Source organism: Manis javanica, chromosome 4, assembly GCF_040802235.1.
Source record: "Manis javanica isolate MJ-LG chromosome 4, MJ_LKY, whole genome shotgun sequence".
Classification (NCBI taxonomy): domain Eukaryota; kingdom Metazoa; phylum Chordata; class Mammalia; order Pholidota; family Manidae; genus Manis; species Manis javanica.
The window spans coordinates 27,046,118-27,065,657 of record NC_133159.1 but is presented as its reverse complement, the minus strand read 5'-3'; the positions used below and the strand labels follow the sequence as shown (position 1 = coordinate 27,065,657).

The 19,540-nt window shown below is 40.6% G+C and overlaps 1 protein-coding gene across 4 annotated transcripts in view; it reads left to right on the top strand.

Annotated features, from left to right (window-relative positions):
• Nucleotides 1-31: 31 nt before the first annotated feature.
• The window catches only part of KIAA0319L (KIAA0319 like), a 107,623-nt gene continuing 88,114 nt past the window's right edge, over nucleotides 32-19,540 (top strand). Inside the window, exons 1-2 of one of the 4 annotated variants that reach the window (XM_073233621.1) lie at nucleotides 32-169; nucleotides 3,186-3,355. In XM_073233621.1, the coding sequence (XP_073089722.1) occupies nucleotides 3,214-3,355 (142 nt within the window). In that variant the 5' untranslated portion in view covers nucleotides 32-169; nucleotides 3,186-3,213. Of the gene's footprint in view, nucleotides 170-228; nucleotides 496-3,185; nucleotides 3,356-19,540 lie in introns of those variants that run through there. The other 3 variants (XM_073233623.1, XM_073233620.1, XM_073233622.1) reach the window with 3 other exon arrangements.

The window sequence follows — 19,540 nt, the reverse complement described above, 5'->3', positions numbered from 1 at the left end:
CTCTGGCCAATGGCACGGCTGGGCGCTAAGCCGTAGGGAGCGCTACCTTTGCCGCCATCTTGCTTGTGGGTATTGCCCGAGTCGGGGGCTGGGGGCTCTGGCGGAGCAGCGAAGGTCCAGACTTTGGAGAACGGGAGGCGACAGCCTGGGGGCCCAGGTTCCTTTGCTCGTGCGTAGCTCTACCCCTAGTACTGCCCCTCCTCCCCCTCGGCCTCGCGGCTGGAATTGAGTTTCCGGGGAGTAGAAGGCTAGGTAGCGTGAGGAGTGTGTTTCCGGGTTGAGCCCAGGGAGAAGGGCGGAGGCGGTGCTTCCGGCCGCTGTCGCAGTCCGGGGACGCTGAGGCGAGAGGGTGCTGTCCGGGTGGGGAACCCGCACTGCTTTCTTCCTCTTCCTCCTCAGCGTGAGGGGAGCGAAGGTTGGGGCCCCGACCCCATGGACCGGGAGGAGGCGGAGGCCGCCGAGAGCCGGGGCCCCCCTGTGTGGCTCTGAGCCCCGGTAGGTGGCCGGGGGCGGCTGGCTGCTAGGCCGAGGACTACGAGCTCCGGGGAGGGGCAAGCGGGACGGGATTTCTGAAGGGGTGCCGGCCTGGTGTTCGGACCCGGAGGTGGCGCTCCTGGCCTGGCTAGGGCAGCCAGCTGCTTCTAGCTTTGCAGGTGCGGAGCTCGAGTCCAGGCTGAACCTCCCCCTTCCTTCTGGCCCATGCCTGGTCATGCAGCTCCCTCTCTCCCCGATATCCCCGACGGTCAGAAAGACGGGGCACCAGGTGCTGCTGCCCTTCCTGCCTCGGCTTCTGCAGCCTCCCTCTAGCTGCTGTCAATGGTGTTTGGTTTCCCCAACCAAGATAGAAAATTGATGCAGATTAAGGGGGGCGGGGTTGAGCACGATGTGTAAATTATGATGGGAAACCTGTCTTCTTCCGGACTTGGAAAATTAGGTCCCATAGAGGGGTCCTGTGCTGGCAGCAGTAACCACAAAGGGGAAATGCAGTCAGAAGAGAAGACCTCTGGCGGGATCCCAGGAAAGCTTTGCCTTCTCTCATCTCTTGTTAGTTGAGTCAACCGACAAAAGATGCAGTTAATGAAGTGCTTTAGCTGACTCTCCTTGTGCTTTCTGTAATTAATAGACTGCAAGCTATTGGAACAAATTGGAAAGACGACCTCCCAGAACAATCTGTTCATTTTTCCAGCTATTTGGAAAACAGTGTCTGCAAATATAAGCAAAGCTATTCATGGCAGTCTGTTCTGTAACTTTCCCAAATATCTGAGACTTCTTTTTTTTTAGAGCTTTATTCTTGATTACTCATACCAGCTGAATAGGCTGTTTGAGACGTGCTCTGTCGTTGTTCAAACATATCTTATCGCTGTGTACATAAATGGAGTTCCACGTATGTAGCTGACAGACTGAACTATGATACATCCCCCATCAACCTGAAGTATTAAGTAAACATTACCCCCTGCTCTCTCTGAACAGCTGCTGCAACAGAGAGTGCTTTTATTTCGGGTGTACTTGTAACGCCCTAAGTGCCAGAACTATTGCAAGCTTTTCTAGATTTTCATTTGTCAAGTATTGTGGGGGTGTGTGTTCTCTCCTTGGGCTGTTACCCTTTGATTCTGTAACAAACCACTTGGATCTTGGTAATGTGGTGGTGTTCCTGCCGCTGGTCAGCAAGCATTTGACTGGACCCTAGCAGTGATTTGTGCCCTTAGGCAATTGTAGGTTTCAGAGGAATAACTGGTTGGGAGTTCATGTGAAAATAGCTCTGCCTTTCTTTTATGCATGGTTTGTAAGACATTGCACTTCTAATCCACTTGCTAATCCAATGGTGTTTATTGCTCCCTTTTTCAAAACCTATTCATTTCTTTTATGCTTCTATCGCCCACCTGTCATGCTATTGATGACAGCTGTTGAGTCACCTTGAATTTAAAATCCTTTTGTGGTAGGCAGAAATGTGTTGAGTAAAAATCCATACACACACACATACACATGAACACTTACCTGTTCCATTTAGGGAAGCTGGAGAAGTTGCTGAATGTACTTTCTAATTTAGGCTCCATTTCTTAATCTCTTAAGCATGTCTCTGGCCAACACACCTCCATTCTGGCCCCTGGCCCCTAGCACACAACTACAAAACAACTGCAAATAGGAATGGATGGAAGTGAATGAGAAATAAGTCTTCAGATGCTTAAGGCTCAGTGAAAGCCTTCTGTTGGGTGGCCCGTGCCTCAGTTTACCCGTGTGTGTGTTTCTGTTTCCTTGTAGTAGTCAGTTTTGGTATTCAACCCATGCAATACCAGTTTCCCCATATGCTGGCCAAGGATGGGGATTGTTAGTTTGTGCCGTTTGCCAGATGTGGAGGATAGGTGAACATTTAGGACAGAAAATTTTTAAATTATTTTTTCAGAATTCAGTCAACCCACATAATGTTTCCAAGATTTATATAATACTTTATACAATATGGGGAAGTTGCATAAGAGAGAAGAAACTGATTGAAATCATGTTTCCTTCTAGAAGGGACTTAAATCATCCAGTACCTAGATTCTAGCCAGCATGATGCATATTACATCACAGGGTCTGTGCAAATATTTGTTGAATGTATATATGAGTTGAAGTCAGGAATTGCAAATGATTCTAGGGATCAAAGAAGTGACATTGAAGAGTAAATTAGATGGCTTTTTAAGATAATGTGGTAGGGACAATAATAAACTGAAGAGTGCATGCCCTGCCTGAAGACAACCACATTAAAATATTTTAAAACACAGGTAGACAAAATGCTCAGGTTAGTTTACCTCTGATAGTCCAAACTCTTCTCTTCATAAGTAAGAAAGTGTGTTTGTCAAAGTCACAAAGCTGTTAGTAGCAGAACTGAAACTCAGATCTTTTTTTCAGGCTGGGGCTCTTTCCATCATTCTTCCACATCAGTGACTTTCTGTTAGATTAGAAAATAATGGAATATAAAGTGTTTCAGTTTTATAGTAGATTCATTTCATATCCCTTGCTATGTTTCTATCCAGATAATTACAGGCTATGTCAAAGCTCTGGCTTAAAATTTATGGGCAGGTATGAGCAGTGAAAGACAAACTGAAATTTCATTTCCCCTAATCTGTCACATTCTCTAGCATTCCACATTTCCAGAAATCAATTATTAATTGCTTGGCATATAATTTTTTCTCTTTCTGCCTTTCTAGTGGACGGGTTCCTCCTGTCTGGAAGGCCATGGAGAAGAGGCCGGGAGTCAAGCCAAGCCCTACTTCCTGGATGGTACCAGGATTTTGCTGGCAGTCAACCATGAAATTGTTGAAAAGCCTGTACCTATTTTATACTTGCTTCTGCTTCAGCGCTCTGTGGTTGTCAACAGGTATCATTTTCTTTATAGATCTGAGATGAACAGGGAAATCTGTGAGAGCCGTTTAGTTCATTTTAAAGACTAGTAAGAGGAAGAAAAGCATCTGCTAATTGACAGAAGTGGTCATCCTTCTGATTGATACTTAGTTTATCAAGTTTACTTGTCTGTTTTGTTTTGGAACCAAAAATTGGGTTCTTTCTCATAAGGGAAAATTGGTCATTTTGAGATTCAGTGAAAGTGTAATGAAAAAAAAAAAGCTTTGAAAGTTGAACACAACTTGGACCTGGAGCTGGATGTTTCCAATTAACTATAAAACCTTGAACAAATGCTCTATTGTCTGTAAGGAAGGATAAGACCTAGCTCGTAACTTGATTTGAGAGATAATATAATTAAAGTGTATGGTACAGCACTCTGAACATAGGTGCTTCGTAAATGATACCTCCCTCCTTTTCCTTTCCTAAAGGAATCTACACATACAGGGAGAATATGTTCCTTGCTTTTCCTATAGGAAGGGGTTATGCAGACAGATTTAATAAAGTATACTCTCCTAGAGATTATTGCACCAGGCTAGAACCTCTTGCCAGGAAAAAGTGCCAAGAAGGCTAAATTTCAAAGAATATGTGTTTTTTCTGTCTTCTTTTAGTTCTTTTGTAGACAGTATTCCTTTCAGAGTATGGAATGTGAGAAAACAGCAATTTGGGAAAGACTTTTGAGTAGGCTGCCAATCTGAGAAGTGATCAAAAGCCTTGTGTTGTAGAGGCCACTGTCTGGGATAACCAATCAGCTTTTTGCATCTATAATTACAAAGATTTCTGTTGCTTTCCTAAAGGAATTGGGTGTCATGATCTAGAGAATCAAGTAATTACTGTATTTAGCAATTTCACTGACATCAGCTGTGGAGTTTTTGTTGTCTGGCAGTGATGTTTGATGATCGTATAATTACAGCAGTGGAAATTGCAGTTGACAGAAAGCTGACCTAAATGTTTTTCACCCAGACGATGCTTTGCTGGGACATCTAGTTCATGGCAACATTTTATGTAAGATGATTTGAATTAAGTAAGTAACTGATTTAGCACCATTAGAGTAGGAAAATCACATTTTTGAAGTCCACCTACTGTATACTAGACCCCAGATTATAAACATTTCGTATTTCATCTCACTTAGTCCTCATGATAATCCTAAAACAGGTAGTTTTATTCTCATTTTATAGATAATGAAATTGAGGCCCTGAGAGGCAAAATGACTTGACCAGGGTCACACAGCATGACCATGACAGGGCCAGGAATCTAAACCCAGGTTTGTCAGCTTCAGAGCTCATGTTCTTTTGCTTCTGCTACTCTGCCTTCCAACTACCGGTGATCTTTTAGAGGACCAAAGACAATATTTTCCCTGACCCATGATGAGCAGCTTTGTTATTTGAGGGATTGAAAGTACAGGGGAGAAAGAAGCATTTGAGTGTTTCTGTATTTTCCAATCTAACCCTTCGTTAAACATTACTGTGGGCTAATTGGGCTAGTCCTTAGTATGTGGTGCTTAAAAACAGCACCACAGTGAGCAGATTGAGTATAAAGGTGCAAAGGTGATATTGTTAGTAATGGTTCTGGTGGGGATTAGATTGTACCAGTTCCATATTAGGAAAGTTTGGGGCTTTTACCATGTAAGAACCAAAAATCATTTGTATTCAAACTAAGGGAACATGCAAGCAACATATGACAGATTTATTACATATTTTAATTTATCAGAGCACTTTCACATTAATTAAAAAATAATATTCTAATAGAAAAAATGAATAAAAGACATAAGCAGTGAGTACCATAAATAAATTATAAAGTGATTTATAAGCATTTAAAAAAATATTCATTCTCATTACTAACCAAAGAACTGCAAGTTAAAATGAGAAATCCTTTTTAACCTGTTACATTGATGATGATCAAAATAAAAATGTTTAGTGCTGTGAAGGGATGATGGAACTACCCTCATGTTGTGCTGAGGAGTTTGAATGGAGTTTTTGGCATAAATATCAAGATCTTTAAAAAGTTCATGCCCTTTGACCTAGTAGTAGTTCTCCTTTTAGGAATTCATCTCAGGGGTATTCCTAAATGGTTGTGAATGAGAGCATTCATCAACACTCATTTACTTTGTGTTGTGAAACATTGCTACAACCTGCCCAGCAATGGAGTATATTGAAATTACGGCAAATCCATGTGGTAGAATATTATCCAACTTCAAAATTCACATTTTAAAAGAAAAAATACATGGCAAATGCTCCTAATGTTAAGTGATAAAAGCAGAATATACAATTGTATGTTCACCATGGTGCCAATTTTGTGAAAAGAAAAAAAATACTTTTCTATAACAAAGTCTGGAACAAGATATATAAATCAATGTTGGTGTGTTTTTGAGTAGTGGAATTACTACCTCTTTACATTTCTCTGTGTTTTTCCAGATCTTTTTTTCAGTGTACACCTATAGCTTTTTTTATAAGGTGGAAAAACAACCTTAAAAAGCAACAACAAAACAATAGCAGCAAAAACCTGTTGGTAGCCTGAGTTATCTTTTCATGAGTTTGTTCAGCTTTTAACCAAGCTCTTAACATTTTCCTCTATAAAGTATATTCTTGACTGTTTGCTGTTGTCATTTAGCTTATGGATTATATGGATTATTCCTGGAAAACGTACCAAAATAAGGCAGCTCTCCAGTTATCCCCACTCCTGTTTATCACTTAGCAATTTGCTGCACCTCCGGTAGACTCCCAGGCAATCACTGACTTACGTGTAGTTGGCTTCTTTTTTATATCGGCTTTTGGGTTCAGTGCTGAAGCCCACTGCTAGAAAGCAGTGATTACAATTTTTTTTAGAGTTGTTCACAATATTTCATTATCCTTTTAATATACATGTGACAGTAATGACCTTTCTTTCATTTCTGGTATTAATAATTTATGTCTTCTCTCTTTTCTTAGCTGGCTTGGCTAGAGGCTTATTGATTTTCCTGATGTTTTCATAGAATCACCTTTTGGTTTCATTGATTTTTCTCTATTGATTTCCTGTTTTCAATTTCACTGATTTCTGCTCTAATTTTTGTTATTTCTTTTGCTCCCCTTGCTTTAGACTTAGATTACTCTTCTTTCTCTGGTTTCCTAAATCAGAAGCTTCGATTATTAATTTTTAGATCTTCTTTTCTAAGTTATTCATTCAGTGCCATCAACATCACTCTACATATTGCTTTCCCTGAATCCCACAGACTTTGATAAGTTGTATTTTATTTTCACTTAGTTCCAGATAGATTCATGTGTTATTTAGAAGTGTGTTGATTAATCCCAAATAATGAGAATTTCTTAGCTATTTTTCCAGCATTTAATTGCTGGTTTAATTCTAAGTGATTACAATTTGATGAAAAAGGCTTTGTGCTTTCTTTGTGGGCCATCGAATCACTCTTTTTCTTTTAATGTCATTGTTAAATGGCTTACAAAATAGAATTTTGAACCTGGGAATTACCAGGATCTGGAGACAAATAGGAAGTGACTCCAAGAATTTGGAAATTCCTGCAATGGCTTGTCAGCTTTTTAACGCAGATCTTTTGTCTGTTTTGCTCATGCTAGGTATTGTGTACAGGTGCTGAGAGCTTGGCACATAGTAGGGGCACAGTAAAAATATTTGTTGGCTAAGTAAGTTAATAAATTAGCAATAAGGGAATTGTCCTTTGAGAATTAAATTTTGAAATCAATGCAATCTATCCTTTGAGAGTTAAAGCTTAAAATGAACACAGTTGGAGCACAGGTATGTGAAGGCACCATAAGGAGACACAATGCCTTCGAGAGCAGCAAGGTCTGATTAAAATATTCACAAATATATTAATGTATCTAAAGAAAGAATGTGTTTCTGAAGAGTTATGTGTGCATGTATGTGGGAGATGAGAGGGCCTGAACCAGACTGGGTAACCTTAATCAAGGAGAGTGACAGAGGCTAATGCAGGCCTAAAGCTAACAGTTGGCTATGAAAACTTTGAACTGCTATTCCCTTGCTTCTGGGAAGTAGATTACACAATTAGTTAATAAGTACTTTGAATGCAGAGAAAATGTATTCAATTCAGAATCAGGCTTTGAAAACTTACTAGAAGTCTTGTCTAGGCCAGGCATGAGGGTAATAAAGATGAGAATAACACAGTTTCTGCCCTGAAAGAACTCCCAGGTGAATGAGGGTGGTAAAGGTATAAATAGTCTGATTTGTAAGTTAAAAAATAGAGGGATGCAATGCCCAGAGTGCTCCTGGAACTGGAGAAGTAGCATTTCGCTTAGAGGTAAAGGGGTAGAATTGAGGAATTCTCTCCAGAGAAGCTGATTGCTAAACAGAATTTTGAAAGTTGAAATTGAAGGACCCAAAGGGTATTCCAAGGCAACGGGAATGCAAGAGCAAAGGCACAAAAGTGTAAAACAACCTGGTATATAGAAGAAATCTAAAAGCAGTTTAGTGCTGCTGGAATATAAACAGCAAAGCTGGGGTGGCAGCTCTAAAGGAGGTAGATGGTGGTCAGGTCACAAAGGAATTTACATATGCATTGCAAGGAAGCTTTGATTTTAATCTTTTTAGGCAGGTGGTCTACAAATTTTCTTGATTATGCACTCTATCCATAAAAAATAATTGAGGATAAATTCCAGTATATGTTTGTTTATACGTTATAACCAGTACAATTATACTAACATCTTAATGTATATAAGAGATGCCAAAATAAAAAATTTAAAGGGATCTTTTAAAAAACAAATATACCTTTAACATTTTCTTTTTCTACCCCAGTGATTTTTCTTGTGTACCTTTTGTAAACATACTACTTTGGCGATCACTGCTTTAGGGAGTTTGGAGCTATTGAACATTTTAAGCAGAAAAGTAATACTGGTAAATTTTCTAGGTCAGTTTTGCTGGAGTATCTAAGAATGATAATGATGATGAGAGAGTGAGAGGAAGAAGGAAAGGGGAAGGAGGTCAGGATTAAAGGTAAGGATATCTATCAGGAAGCTAATGAAATAGTCCAGGAGAAAATTGATAAAGCATTGCATCTTCAAGGAACCTCTTTTCTCTCACTGGGAGTAATTTCACTCAGTATGAATCAGTAGATACAGTACTAAATAGATGGGTAGAATTTAGGAGTTCTGTAGTAAGAAATTTGAGGAGATAATTGTTTTTTTCAACGAGATATAATACCGCTAATTCCAAAACATTTCCTCACTCCCCCTCCCCCCAGAAAAGACACCCATACCCATTAGCAGTCACTCCCTATTCTTCCCTTCCCCTGGCTTTGGAAACCACCACCCTACATTCTGACTCTATGGATTTACCTATTCTGGACATTGTATGTAAATGGGCATACAGTATGTGGCCTTTTATGTCCTGGCTTCTTAACACAGTATTTTCAAGGTTCATTCATGCTATAGCATGATATATTAGTACCTCATTCATTTTTATGGCTGAATAATATTCCACTGTGTGGCTATGACACATTTTGTTTATATACCTAGGAATGGAATGGCTGGATTATATCATAACTCTTGGCTTAACTTTTTGTTTTCTACAGCAGCTGTACAATTTTACATTTCCACCGGCAACATATGAGGGTTCCAGTTTCTCCATGTCCTCACCAACACTTGTAACTGTCTGTCTTTTTTATTATACTAGAGGAGGTTATTGACAGAAAAACTAGGGAATCGGTAATGGCTTCATGGAGGAAGTGGGGCTTGGTTTGGGCCTAATACATATCCAGTTTGCAGATAGACAGACTGGAACACTGTAAGAAACAAGGCCTGATGAAACGACCAGAAGGGTACAGACCATCCAGTTGTTCATTTTAAAAATTATTCATTCAACAGATATTTTTTGTTATTTGTGAAGGATCTCTAGCCAGGTCTCTGACTTACTCTTCCCAGTCAGTGAAGCTTTCTGCAAGAGCAGACCACATTTGCTGTCTGCATTTTCCCACCTCTGTCTTTCTGTGAATCCTGTGAGGTCTGGCTTCTACCCAAACCTTGGCTTTAGCCAAGTTAACCAGTGACCTCCCCAGCTGGACACTTTTCCTTTTTGCCTTATGTAACAGCTCTGCTGCATCTGGCACCTTTGAGTACTTCTTGAAACCCTGTCCCCAGTGCCCTCCCTAAGTTGTACCATGCTTTTCTTTGTTTCCCTTTCAGCTGATGCATTGCACTTTCTAATTATGCTGCCCTTATCCCTTTTCATCTTATTCCTTAAATATTTCATTTTTCAGGATTCTGTTTCTACTCTTTCTTGTCTCACTCTTGTGGGTTCTCCCTGGGCAATCTCTTCTTCCCTGTAATTGTAACCAATGTGCCCTCTACCCCCAAATCTGTAACTGTTCATCACTTCTCTCCTGGACTCCAGACCACATTGCCATCTGTACATCACATATCTCTAACCTGATTTCTCACAACTACCTCTAACTTAATATAGCAATACTGAGCCCATGACTTTTTACCCCCTTCTTGTGTTCCCTATGACGTGCAAAAGACCCCCTCCACTCCTATTCTGAGGTAGAAATCCCCGAGTCATTGTGTATTCCTTCTCTTCCTCCACATTCAGATCACTGTAGAGTGCTGCATTCCTCTGCATGTGCCATGACCATTCTGCCTGGTGTATTCTGATTCAGGGAAATATAAGCTCCTTTCTGATTCTTTCCCTGAGGCCCCTAGTTTGCACTTGGTCTTGAATGTTATCCTAGCGTCTATACCTCTCTTTTATTATACCTTATTATACTGTGTGGTTTTAGACTTGTGAGGAGAGGTTCAGAGTAGGTCTTGCTTTAGTGTGTGGTCCTTACTCCTCAGGTGAGGCCTTTCTGCTTTCTGCTCATCTGTGGTGTTAATGTGATTGCTTTGCTTTGGTAAAGTCAGAATTCCTCCTACCTCCTGCTCCTAGCACTGTTTGATCACTAGTGGTTCTGTTTCCCCCTTGGCCCTGTAGCATCTACTATTCTAATAAACCTCAGGTGGTCTTGCCGTGGCACTTCACATCTCAGCCTTCAGCCTTGCAGTGGACCCTCCCAGTGGACTTCTGGGGCCCCCTCTTGTCACAGCTCTTTCTTCAGTGCCTCACCACTCAGATTCTAGCCAAACCCATATTTTTGCTTCTGGGGTCAGTGAGACCCTTCTGTTCTGTGTGGGTCCCAGCTTTCTGTTATGTGGTTGGGAAGTTGTCCTGTAACAGAGAATTGGGCAATTGTGAGGCTCGCTTCAAGTTCCCTTCTCTCAGGGATTGCAGGCTTGCATTGCCAATTATCTCCTGGCTAAATGCAATTGTCTTGTATATTCTGTCCAGTTTTATAGTTATCTGTAGTAGACGGTGATTGGTTACTATGGTGCCAGATTGGTTACTCCATCATGGCTGGGAGCAGGTATGTTTATGCTTGTTTATGTGGCTGCTTCATGACACTGTTCAACTCATAGTTACAGACCTAGCATCTAGCACATAGTAGGTAGCAATAAAGGTTTGTTGTGTTAACTAAAGATAAAGTTGTAAATAGCACCGCCTTGGAAAATATGTGTTAAGGAGGAGAGTCATCCTTTCCTACTGTTTTTCAATCTTGGACATTAAGTAAGTGGCCACTTCACTTCCCTGGAAGGAATGATATTTGGAAGGTAATTTATGTTCTTTTTTACACCTTTTCTCTGGTGTAATTTTTCTGAATCAGAGTGGTTTTTCTGACTGGTGAGCTGGGGAAGGAATCCTGTTGTATGGAATGGCCAGTCTTCAGGATTTGCATGTGTTCTTGCCCTGCCATGTGCTAATGGGTCTGGCCATGCTGGGACACCCTGCATTTGTCCAGCTGGGTAATTATAAGTCAGTGTAGGACAGTATGAGAAGGCCATTTGTGATTGCACATCTAAGCTATGTTTCCAGTCACTTATCACTTCTTATAAAGATGATATTTGATCATCATCTGCCTCTAACTGCCATGTTTTATTTTTTAATTAGCCTGAAACTCTGGGTGGGAGAGATTAATTATCACCCTCAACTCCCACAGAGACTGCAGATGGGACAAAGGCAGGTCCTGGCTTAGCAAGAAGTCTTTTCCCACTGATTGCCACTCTCTTTTTGTTCTCTTTGCTGCTAGCATTTGCCCTTGGCAGACAGAAGGCCTCTGAACTCACTCTTTTCCTTTGCCCTTATGCTGGTTGTACTTTTAGGACTATAGTTTCTGTTGGACCAGTCAGACCAAGTGGAATCTTTTTTAAGAGAATAATGTATTTTGAACATGCATTGGTCTTATCTTTAGGAAAAAAGCAATTTCAGGAGACTTCTTAGGTGGCATTATATCCCTGCTCTTGTATCTGCTGGGCACCTAATTTAAGGTGGATGACTAATGGAATATATCTCATAGTAATGAGACTTCAGCAGGAACTTTCTCCTGCCAAACTGTCCTATATTCTTAACTACATTGCAGTACAGAAGGTAATAAATTATTAATCCTAAATCTGTCTCCTCAGATTGTAGGATAATGACCTGAGTACATGGCAGCTGGGGAAAGACAGAGTCTTCTGGCTGTTAAACACAAACCGTGCAAGCTTTTTGATTCTAAAACTGAGGTAGCATTGAGCAAATCTGTGGGATCTTATTATATCACAATTTAATTGACCTAAGTCAGACCAATCAGAAACCTCTAAAGTTAGCCTCTCTCCCAAGGCAATGAAGTAGTTGTATCTTGTTTAAATACTCTCCAGTAAATGATAATCATCTTAAGTCCTTCTGTCTATCTTGGAATAGTATAATTTTGGTGGATTCTTTTTGCCCTTTAGAAACATATTTCAGACAGAAACATAATGTCACACTTTGTGTGACAAAGAGAAGAAGGGTAAGAAAATGGCATAATGAGACTAAATCCAATTCAGTTGAAAAGCTGTCTAAATTGACTCTCCTCAGGAATTCCTCAGGGGAGGAAATAACATACTGGTGGAATTTATAAGAACAAAATGACAATTGCAAGATGAAAGCAAAGCCTTTTGGCTTATTTTGGAGATGGCATAAAAATCTTACTAATTGAAACAGCTTCCAATTCAAGGCACTGTGTGCAATTGGCAGGAACATGATCAAGAACTATGTGTGTGGTTAGTGTTTGAACTTCTCTTCTTAGGTGAGTAGTATTGAAGAGCTTGGGTCAAAATATATAGCTTTTGGTTTGAAGGCCTCTCTTGATCCTTCATCCAAGAGCTTCTTTAAAAGTCAGTCCATGTGCATGACTGTGAAGGGGTATGTGGGGGGCACTTGGTGAAGGGGGAGCCTAGTAAACAATGTTCTTCATATAATTGTAGATTAATGATACCAAAAAACAAAACAAAAAGTCAGTCCATGTGGTTAAGATCCTTTAGTCACTTTTGAGTCCAGACAGTACTGGATATGTTTTAGAGAGAAGTTGTAAAGATTGGTCTTGTCCACCTACCTACTCATCAGCTGAGCAAGAGCCAGGAGGCAGAGTGGCTGTGAGCATGGAGCATGGAGCATGGAATCTGGAATCAGACAAGCCTGAGTCCTGGTTACCTTATATGGGTGGTGTTGCCAAAACCGACCTTTCATCAGGTTCCATATCTACAAAATGGGAGTGATAGCACCTTTCATAGGATTATTGTGAAGATTAAATAAAATGTCCACACAAAGTGCTTAGCCTACTCCCAGGTGCATAAATAACAATTCAGCAAATGTTACCAATAGTCATTATACTATAACAAAACCCTGTTTATTTAAATTCTTGTGTAACTCCAGGGTGACCCAGTGCGTGACAGGTTTGAGGTCTCTGCTGGCTTTTAAAACCTCTGTCCAGTGGTATCTCAATCCCCACATTTTTAAAAGTATACTGCAGGCAGCTAGCCTTTCTTCACTGTCAGGAAACGTAGGCCTCCATTCATAGAGTTTTACAGGCCTCAGGTTGGTTGAAGCCCATGGCGGGGCGAGCTGTATTGTGCATCTTCCATAACTGTAATTGTCACTAAGGAGCATGACTGGCTACTTGTTTCTTCCTTCAGCCAAGGATACTTTCCCCTGGAGTGTTCTCTGTTCTGCTGCCACTACCCCACCTGGCCCTCAGCCTGGTTCACGTCCCCCAGCACTGCTAATGGGCTTGTGCTTGACAAGGCCTTGTGCTAGGCCAGGTTGGCTCTGTCTTTTGGTCAGGATAGTGTTTTGACTGGGACTGATTCAACAGCACGTTTGGACTTTGTTTCCTTAGTAGCATGAAGAGTTGGTCCCATCCTTCATAAAATGTTTTTTGGGTGCTTGCTGTCCTAGGTGTTAGAAACTCAGTGGTGAATAAGACAAATGTGGTCTCTCCCCTCATAGAACTTGCAGTCTATTGATTCCTTTGCCATTTCTAGGGAACAGAAGTTGTCCTTGAGAGAGATGATGTTACTGGTATCAAGATTCCCTTAAAAGAGGCTGAGGCCTCAGTAATTCAATGACAGTAGAGACCCAGTCTTCCTCACAGAATCCTAAGAATGGAGGAGACTAGGCAATTTGATATCTCAAGCTGGTATCAGTAGAGTAACCTGCTGCTAACAATTATGTAGGTGAAGTCCCTGTCTACAGTACAATATGCCTCCAGCATTCCTTTCAATCCAGCCCACTTTCTTCACCACTAATAACCCACGTCTCTGAATAAGCAGTGAGGGTAGTCATCTGAAGAGTTGAAAAAAGTACAAGTGCAAGCCTTGCCCCCAATTTGAAAGTGTGTGTCCTGTGGTGAGGTCATGGGTTTTAGATATACCCAGCCAGTCAGCTCCTGAAAATCTTTTCTGCATGAAAATGCTCTTGTTTTTTTGGCATCAGGTTTGTTACTCAAGCTCTCTGGTGAACAGTTCCAATGCTTAGCTTCAGGCAAGCACCCAATTATATAAATCCTGAACTTCTCTGGTCAGTCACATAAAGAAACTGTAAATTGCCCCGAGATAAGAAGGAATTAGAAGTGTCCCCGAATGGTGTGTTAACCATCAGATATGCTGTTCTAGGAGAAACAAAAACAGAGAGGAAAGCTGACTAAGGCATATCTGAAACTACCAGCTACAGGTTCTGCCCCTAAAGATGGGTGCCCAGTATTGCTACCTCAGTTCCCAGTGAATAAACTCTCCCAGGGAATGACAGGATTTTTAGGAATGCTGTCTTTCTTCCAGCTGGCTTAACATTATGCTGTGATTCTAATCTGGCAGCACATTTAAGTTTGAAATAAATCTATGAGAGTGCTCATAGATGCTCTCACTTTTAGATAACGAGGGAAATAACCAGTATTACCAGGCCAGGGAGATGGGGAGTTATATTTATTTGGCTTTACTTCTGTACTCTAATTTCAGATTCAGTTTAAAAATTTTAAAACAACTGCCATTCTGCCTATTAAGAAATGGCTCCTCTTTTTTTTTGATATAGTTCAGTGTTTATTGTCCTTAACTGAGGGCAACCTAAGTCAGCTGGAGGCTTATGGAAGTGGGTCGGGTAGAGCCGGTGAATCTTAATCAGAATAAATGAAGCAACCTTGTAGAGAGCTAAGCTAAAGAGCTAGATCCCATTTAAGAAAGTTGAGTAATCTGCATCCTGCTGGGTCAGTCTGTGGCTTTTGCCCTGAAGCAAAACAGCCCCATGTGCTGAAGCAGTGCCAGACTTCTACCTGTGCATTCTACTTCATCAGTCTAACTGCATGGTTTGCAAAATTGCTCTCAGCTCTGCTCTCTAAAATGTGCTTATAAACTGCACTCTGACATTTCTCACAATGAACTTTTCAAATAATGGGGTGAATTTTTATGTTACCCCTGTGTGAAAGGTTAAAGGAAGGCTTGGCCTCTGAGCTCAGGTAAGCAGACCTCAAAGCAGGGTTATTTGCCCTGGATGGTCAAGGCAGAAGTAAAAGTTTTCTGGCCTTTCTGTGGAGGTCTTCGTTGACAAGCATAGCTTCCTTTCCTTTCCTAAGCAGTTTGATTGAGCTGTTTCACCTCCACTCTTTCAGATTTCACATGGGGGTTGCTGCCTTGGCAGCAGGGCTGCCTCTATCTGTGGGGAGAAAGAGGTAAAGAGTGAAGGCCCTTGTGTATGCTGTGTTTCCAAGGGTTTCCTGTGTGTCTGTGGTGGGGTGGGAGGGAGAGAGAGAGTGTGCATGTGTGAGAGAGACAGGCAGACAGACACACACACACATTTAGATATCTTTATTGCTCTGTCCAGAATTATGTCACTTTTGAAGCAGCAGAGAAATATTGCCATTTTATAGATGAGAATAAGGAAAGGCTAATTTCTCTGTGGCTTAAGAGAGTCTGTTACTAGGTAATAATGGTAATGAGGAATGTTGACCATTTTGCCCAGATTCTTATTTCTGTCAGTAGAGAAAGATACATACAAGTACATGTCATAAAAGTGAAGTCTGCTAAAGCCCACACATCTGCAGTAAATAAACCAAACAGTACGAAATGATCTGCATGTCAGTGCTGCATTATGTCGATGACTTTAACTAGATTCCACTTTCTGGTATTTGTGTTCCTTGGTTCTTTGTATGTGTTCTTCAGTTCCTTAAAATATGCTTATTGCATTTTTAATACTTTAGGATGTTTATTTCAAATCACTTAATGATAATTAGTATCTAGGTGTTATGTATATATTATAGGTATATACAACTTGGGTCAAGCACTGTCCCTGGCTAAATAAAGCCCAGTTCTTGCCATCAGAGAGTTCACACTATGGAGGCTGTGATAGATGTAGAAACATAAGTGTCTTGCCAGTGGGTTTCAGCCCCGGGCAGTTCACTGTGGATGCAATGTGACCACAGAAATGACAGTAGAACGTTCTTGGGGTTAAAGGGTTATACCTAACTTTATTTCCATGGTGGCAGGTCAGTCACTAAAACCCCATCCACTCAGAGCGAGTCTGCTTGCAATGAGCCGGTCTCTGCCTCTGGGCCTCTCTGCCTGCACAGCTGTCCTTTGGGCCTCTGTCCTTGGCATTACCACTACTCCAGCCTCTGCTATGCTCTCCTGCAGTGTTGCAGCCGTTCCACCGTGTTGCCCAGAGCATGGGCCGGGCTCTTTATATAGATTCAATAAAAACGTATTGCCCACATGTGTGTAGTGAGCTAGTCAACTAGGGCCAGGTGAGAATTCTGGCCACAGGAACCTTCATTTTATCCACAATAAGGAAGCATGATATAATTCCAAGATGTGCTATGGGAGCATAAAGAATGGAGCAGAGAAGAGCCGAACCCTGTTCTGTAGCAGGCTGATGAGTCAAGTGATATTCTAATCTCTTTGAACTTATTTCTCCCAGATTCATTTGCAGTGGTTTTTAACCTGTAGAGAGCTCTTTTCACTTCTTTATTTCCGAGGGAGGGGTAGAGGGAAGAGTCTCTGTAAAGTCTAGAGAATAAGAGCCCTAAGAAAATTATTTCTGTATAGATACAGATTGGATTTGATTTAAATAAACTAGCTTTCAAAAATTCTAAGAATACTAACTACTCACACAGTTTTACTTTCATTTACACACAGATGAGAAAGCATCTGTACGTCTGCATTTTGTTTGCTTAAGCAAAAAGTGGTTCTAGTTATTTAAGTATCTGCAGCTTGGTTGTACTGAGTCCTCACATGTCCCAGTTCAGCCCACTGCAGTTTTTTTTTTTTTAATGACACTTACATAATATTCCAGAAAGAGATTTTTAATGGATAAATTGACATAAACTTTTCCTCTGTTGGCAATATCTGCTGAAATAACACTTCATGATTTGCTAGATTTTTTCCTTATTTCCTCGTAAGCTTACTGCTATTTTATTTAACTTATATATCTCTGCTGCAGCCCTCTAAGTGACCTTCTCTTTAGAAACAACAAAACCACCAGCAAAAAAATTTTTTTAACTTTCCTGAAAAACAAAGAAGGGCTCTGATTCAAGGTTCACTGTGTGGGTTCCCGAAGAAGGTTAGTGTGATTGTAATGAATGCAAATAATTTATCAGCCCTGCAGGCAGAGATGGCAATCAACTGCAGGTTCTTAATAACATGGACAAGTGGGCCATCCAGAGAATTGCTCCATTAATACAGGGATTTGTGACATACCTAGGTGCTTTTCTCTTCAGAAAAAAAGATTCTCTCTTTTTAGAACCACTTTTATGTATAGGCCAAAGTTTATGTTATCATTTGATACCTGTGCTTTTTGAAGTACAAAGACAGTGTTACATAGAGAGGTGTGGGTTCCTTCCAGCTGGGGCTTGGAGGCGTGCTCTTCTTGCTGACAGTATTCTTCAGAGTCTTTTAGTCATAAGGTGGTGGGAGAAAAAGCAAAGTGGAGATTGAGTATATTATATGCAACAGTGTAACCCCCTAGTTACAGTTTTTTTAAAAGTACATGGCTTAATCATTTGCCGTCTATTTGCCTTTAAATATTATAAAGCCCTTTGATGACTGGATCATTTTTGAGCAGGTGACGTTCCGGTAGGAGAGCTATTTTTAGCTGTAACAGTATTTGGATTAATACTTTCTCTTATAACTTGGTTGTGAAAATGGACTAAACCTTAACAGATAGGTCTTTTGAAACTTAATAGCAACTGTATACAATTAATGCAAATTTTGATTTTTAAATAAGCATCCTGTAGAAGCTGACGGCATTAGAATTGTGATAGACTGGTTTCCCTTTTTTCACTTAGGTGACCAGAACTTTGAGGTGTGGTTTTTTTTTTTCCCCCTTATCTTTCCTCAGAAGGGAAGTTGAAAGGATCTAGATGTCATCAGTGGTGGATGGCTCTTAGCCTAGGTGAACTGGAAAGCTGTTCACTGTTGCTGTGTTTGGAAAGCACCATGGTGAAAGCCTGTTTTACCTTGGAGTAGAGTAGTCTGAAATAGCTCGGGGAACTAAAATTTGGTTGGTCCTTTCTTGAAGAAGGATTGCTTTGTGATTTGAAAGGATTCTTCAGTTTAGCATTTAGGCAGGAAGGGCCGTTTCCTAGCTGGTTGCATTAGATTCATTTCTCTCTTCTTAATCTGTTTGGCTTTTCTTCAGTTTCTCTTGCACATCTCTCATCATACCTCCCATTTAGTGTTCTGCCCAATTTAATTTGAAAAGTTCTTACTCATTTCTTAGTGAACTGGCAGCTTTGCTTTTCTCTCCTGTCCTTCCTTTTAGCTAAAAAATTAATTAACGTTAATGATTTGACTCAAATGACTAAAACTCAAGTAATTCTGTGATAGAGCTGACGTCTTTTGCTAGATTTTGTTGTTAATTTTAAAAAATAAAATGAATTTGTTTAACTATTGGGTTAACTTTTAAAATTCTCTAGTAATTCTTTGGATGCCTGCTATGTGCCAAGCATTTTGCTGGGCCTAAAAATATAGAGATACAGGATACAACCCCAGCATTTAAAAGAGGGCAGAGCATGTGAGGTGGACTATGATAGAGATATATGCAAAGTGTGCAGCAGAGAGGACTCTTGGGATGAAGGTTTCATCAAGGAAGACTTTCTGGAAGAAGTGGGGCCTAAGCTGAAATGAGGTGTAATAGCAACAACATAAGAAATGGCAGTTACTATTTACTGACCTATAACTGCATGCTAGGCATTGTGTTAAGTACTTTGCATGGCTTACCTCCTTTCATATCTGTAATAACCCTGTGAGTTAGGTACTGCTATCATCATTCCTAATTGAGATTCAAACCCATTCAGTCTTATTCCGGGGGCCAAAGCCTGAACCATACTGTGGGGTGGGGGCCAGAAGATGGAATGGGATGGAATAAGGATATTGATCTTGATATGGGATTTACTTTTGGCAACAACTTTTTTTGACTCAGTTTTTTGAGGGTTCTGTATGAAACTCGCCTTGGAGACTGGATGTGTTTTCTCATTAAACCAATACTAAATGAGGGTGATTTTCATAGTTCCTTTAACCTACATAGTTTTGCTCTTCCTTAAGTAGGTAAATTAAAAGAACATTTCTGCCCTCTTTTTGTTTGCAAATACTGCCTTTTCTAAGGAGATATTATGGTATTCTTTATCTCTTCAGCAATTTTCCACAATCTGGTACCTTTGAGACTTCTTTAGCAACGGTCTTTTAGGAGGACTTATTCTTCTTCCAAGTGTTCTTTGCTAGAGAAGAGCTGCAAGACTCAGGTTTTGTGATTGAGTCCTGGAGGCTTGTTGTCCATCTAGCAGACAGTTGAGGGTTAATGTGCGTAATGGCTGAGAGATAGCTGTTGGACAACT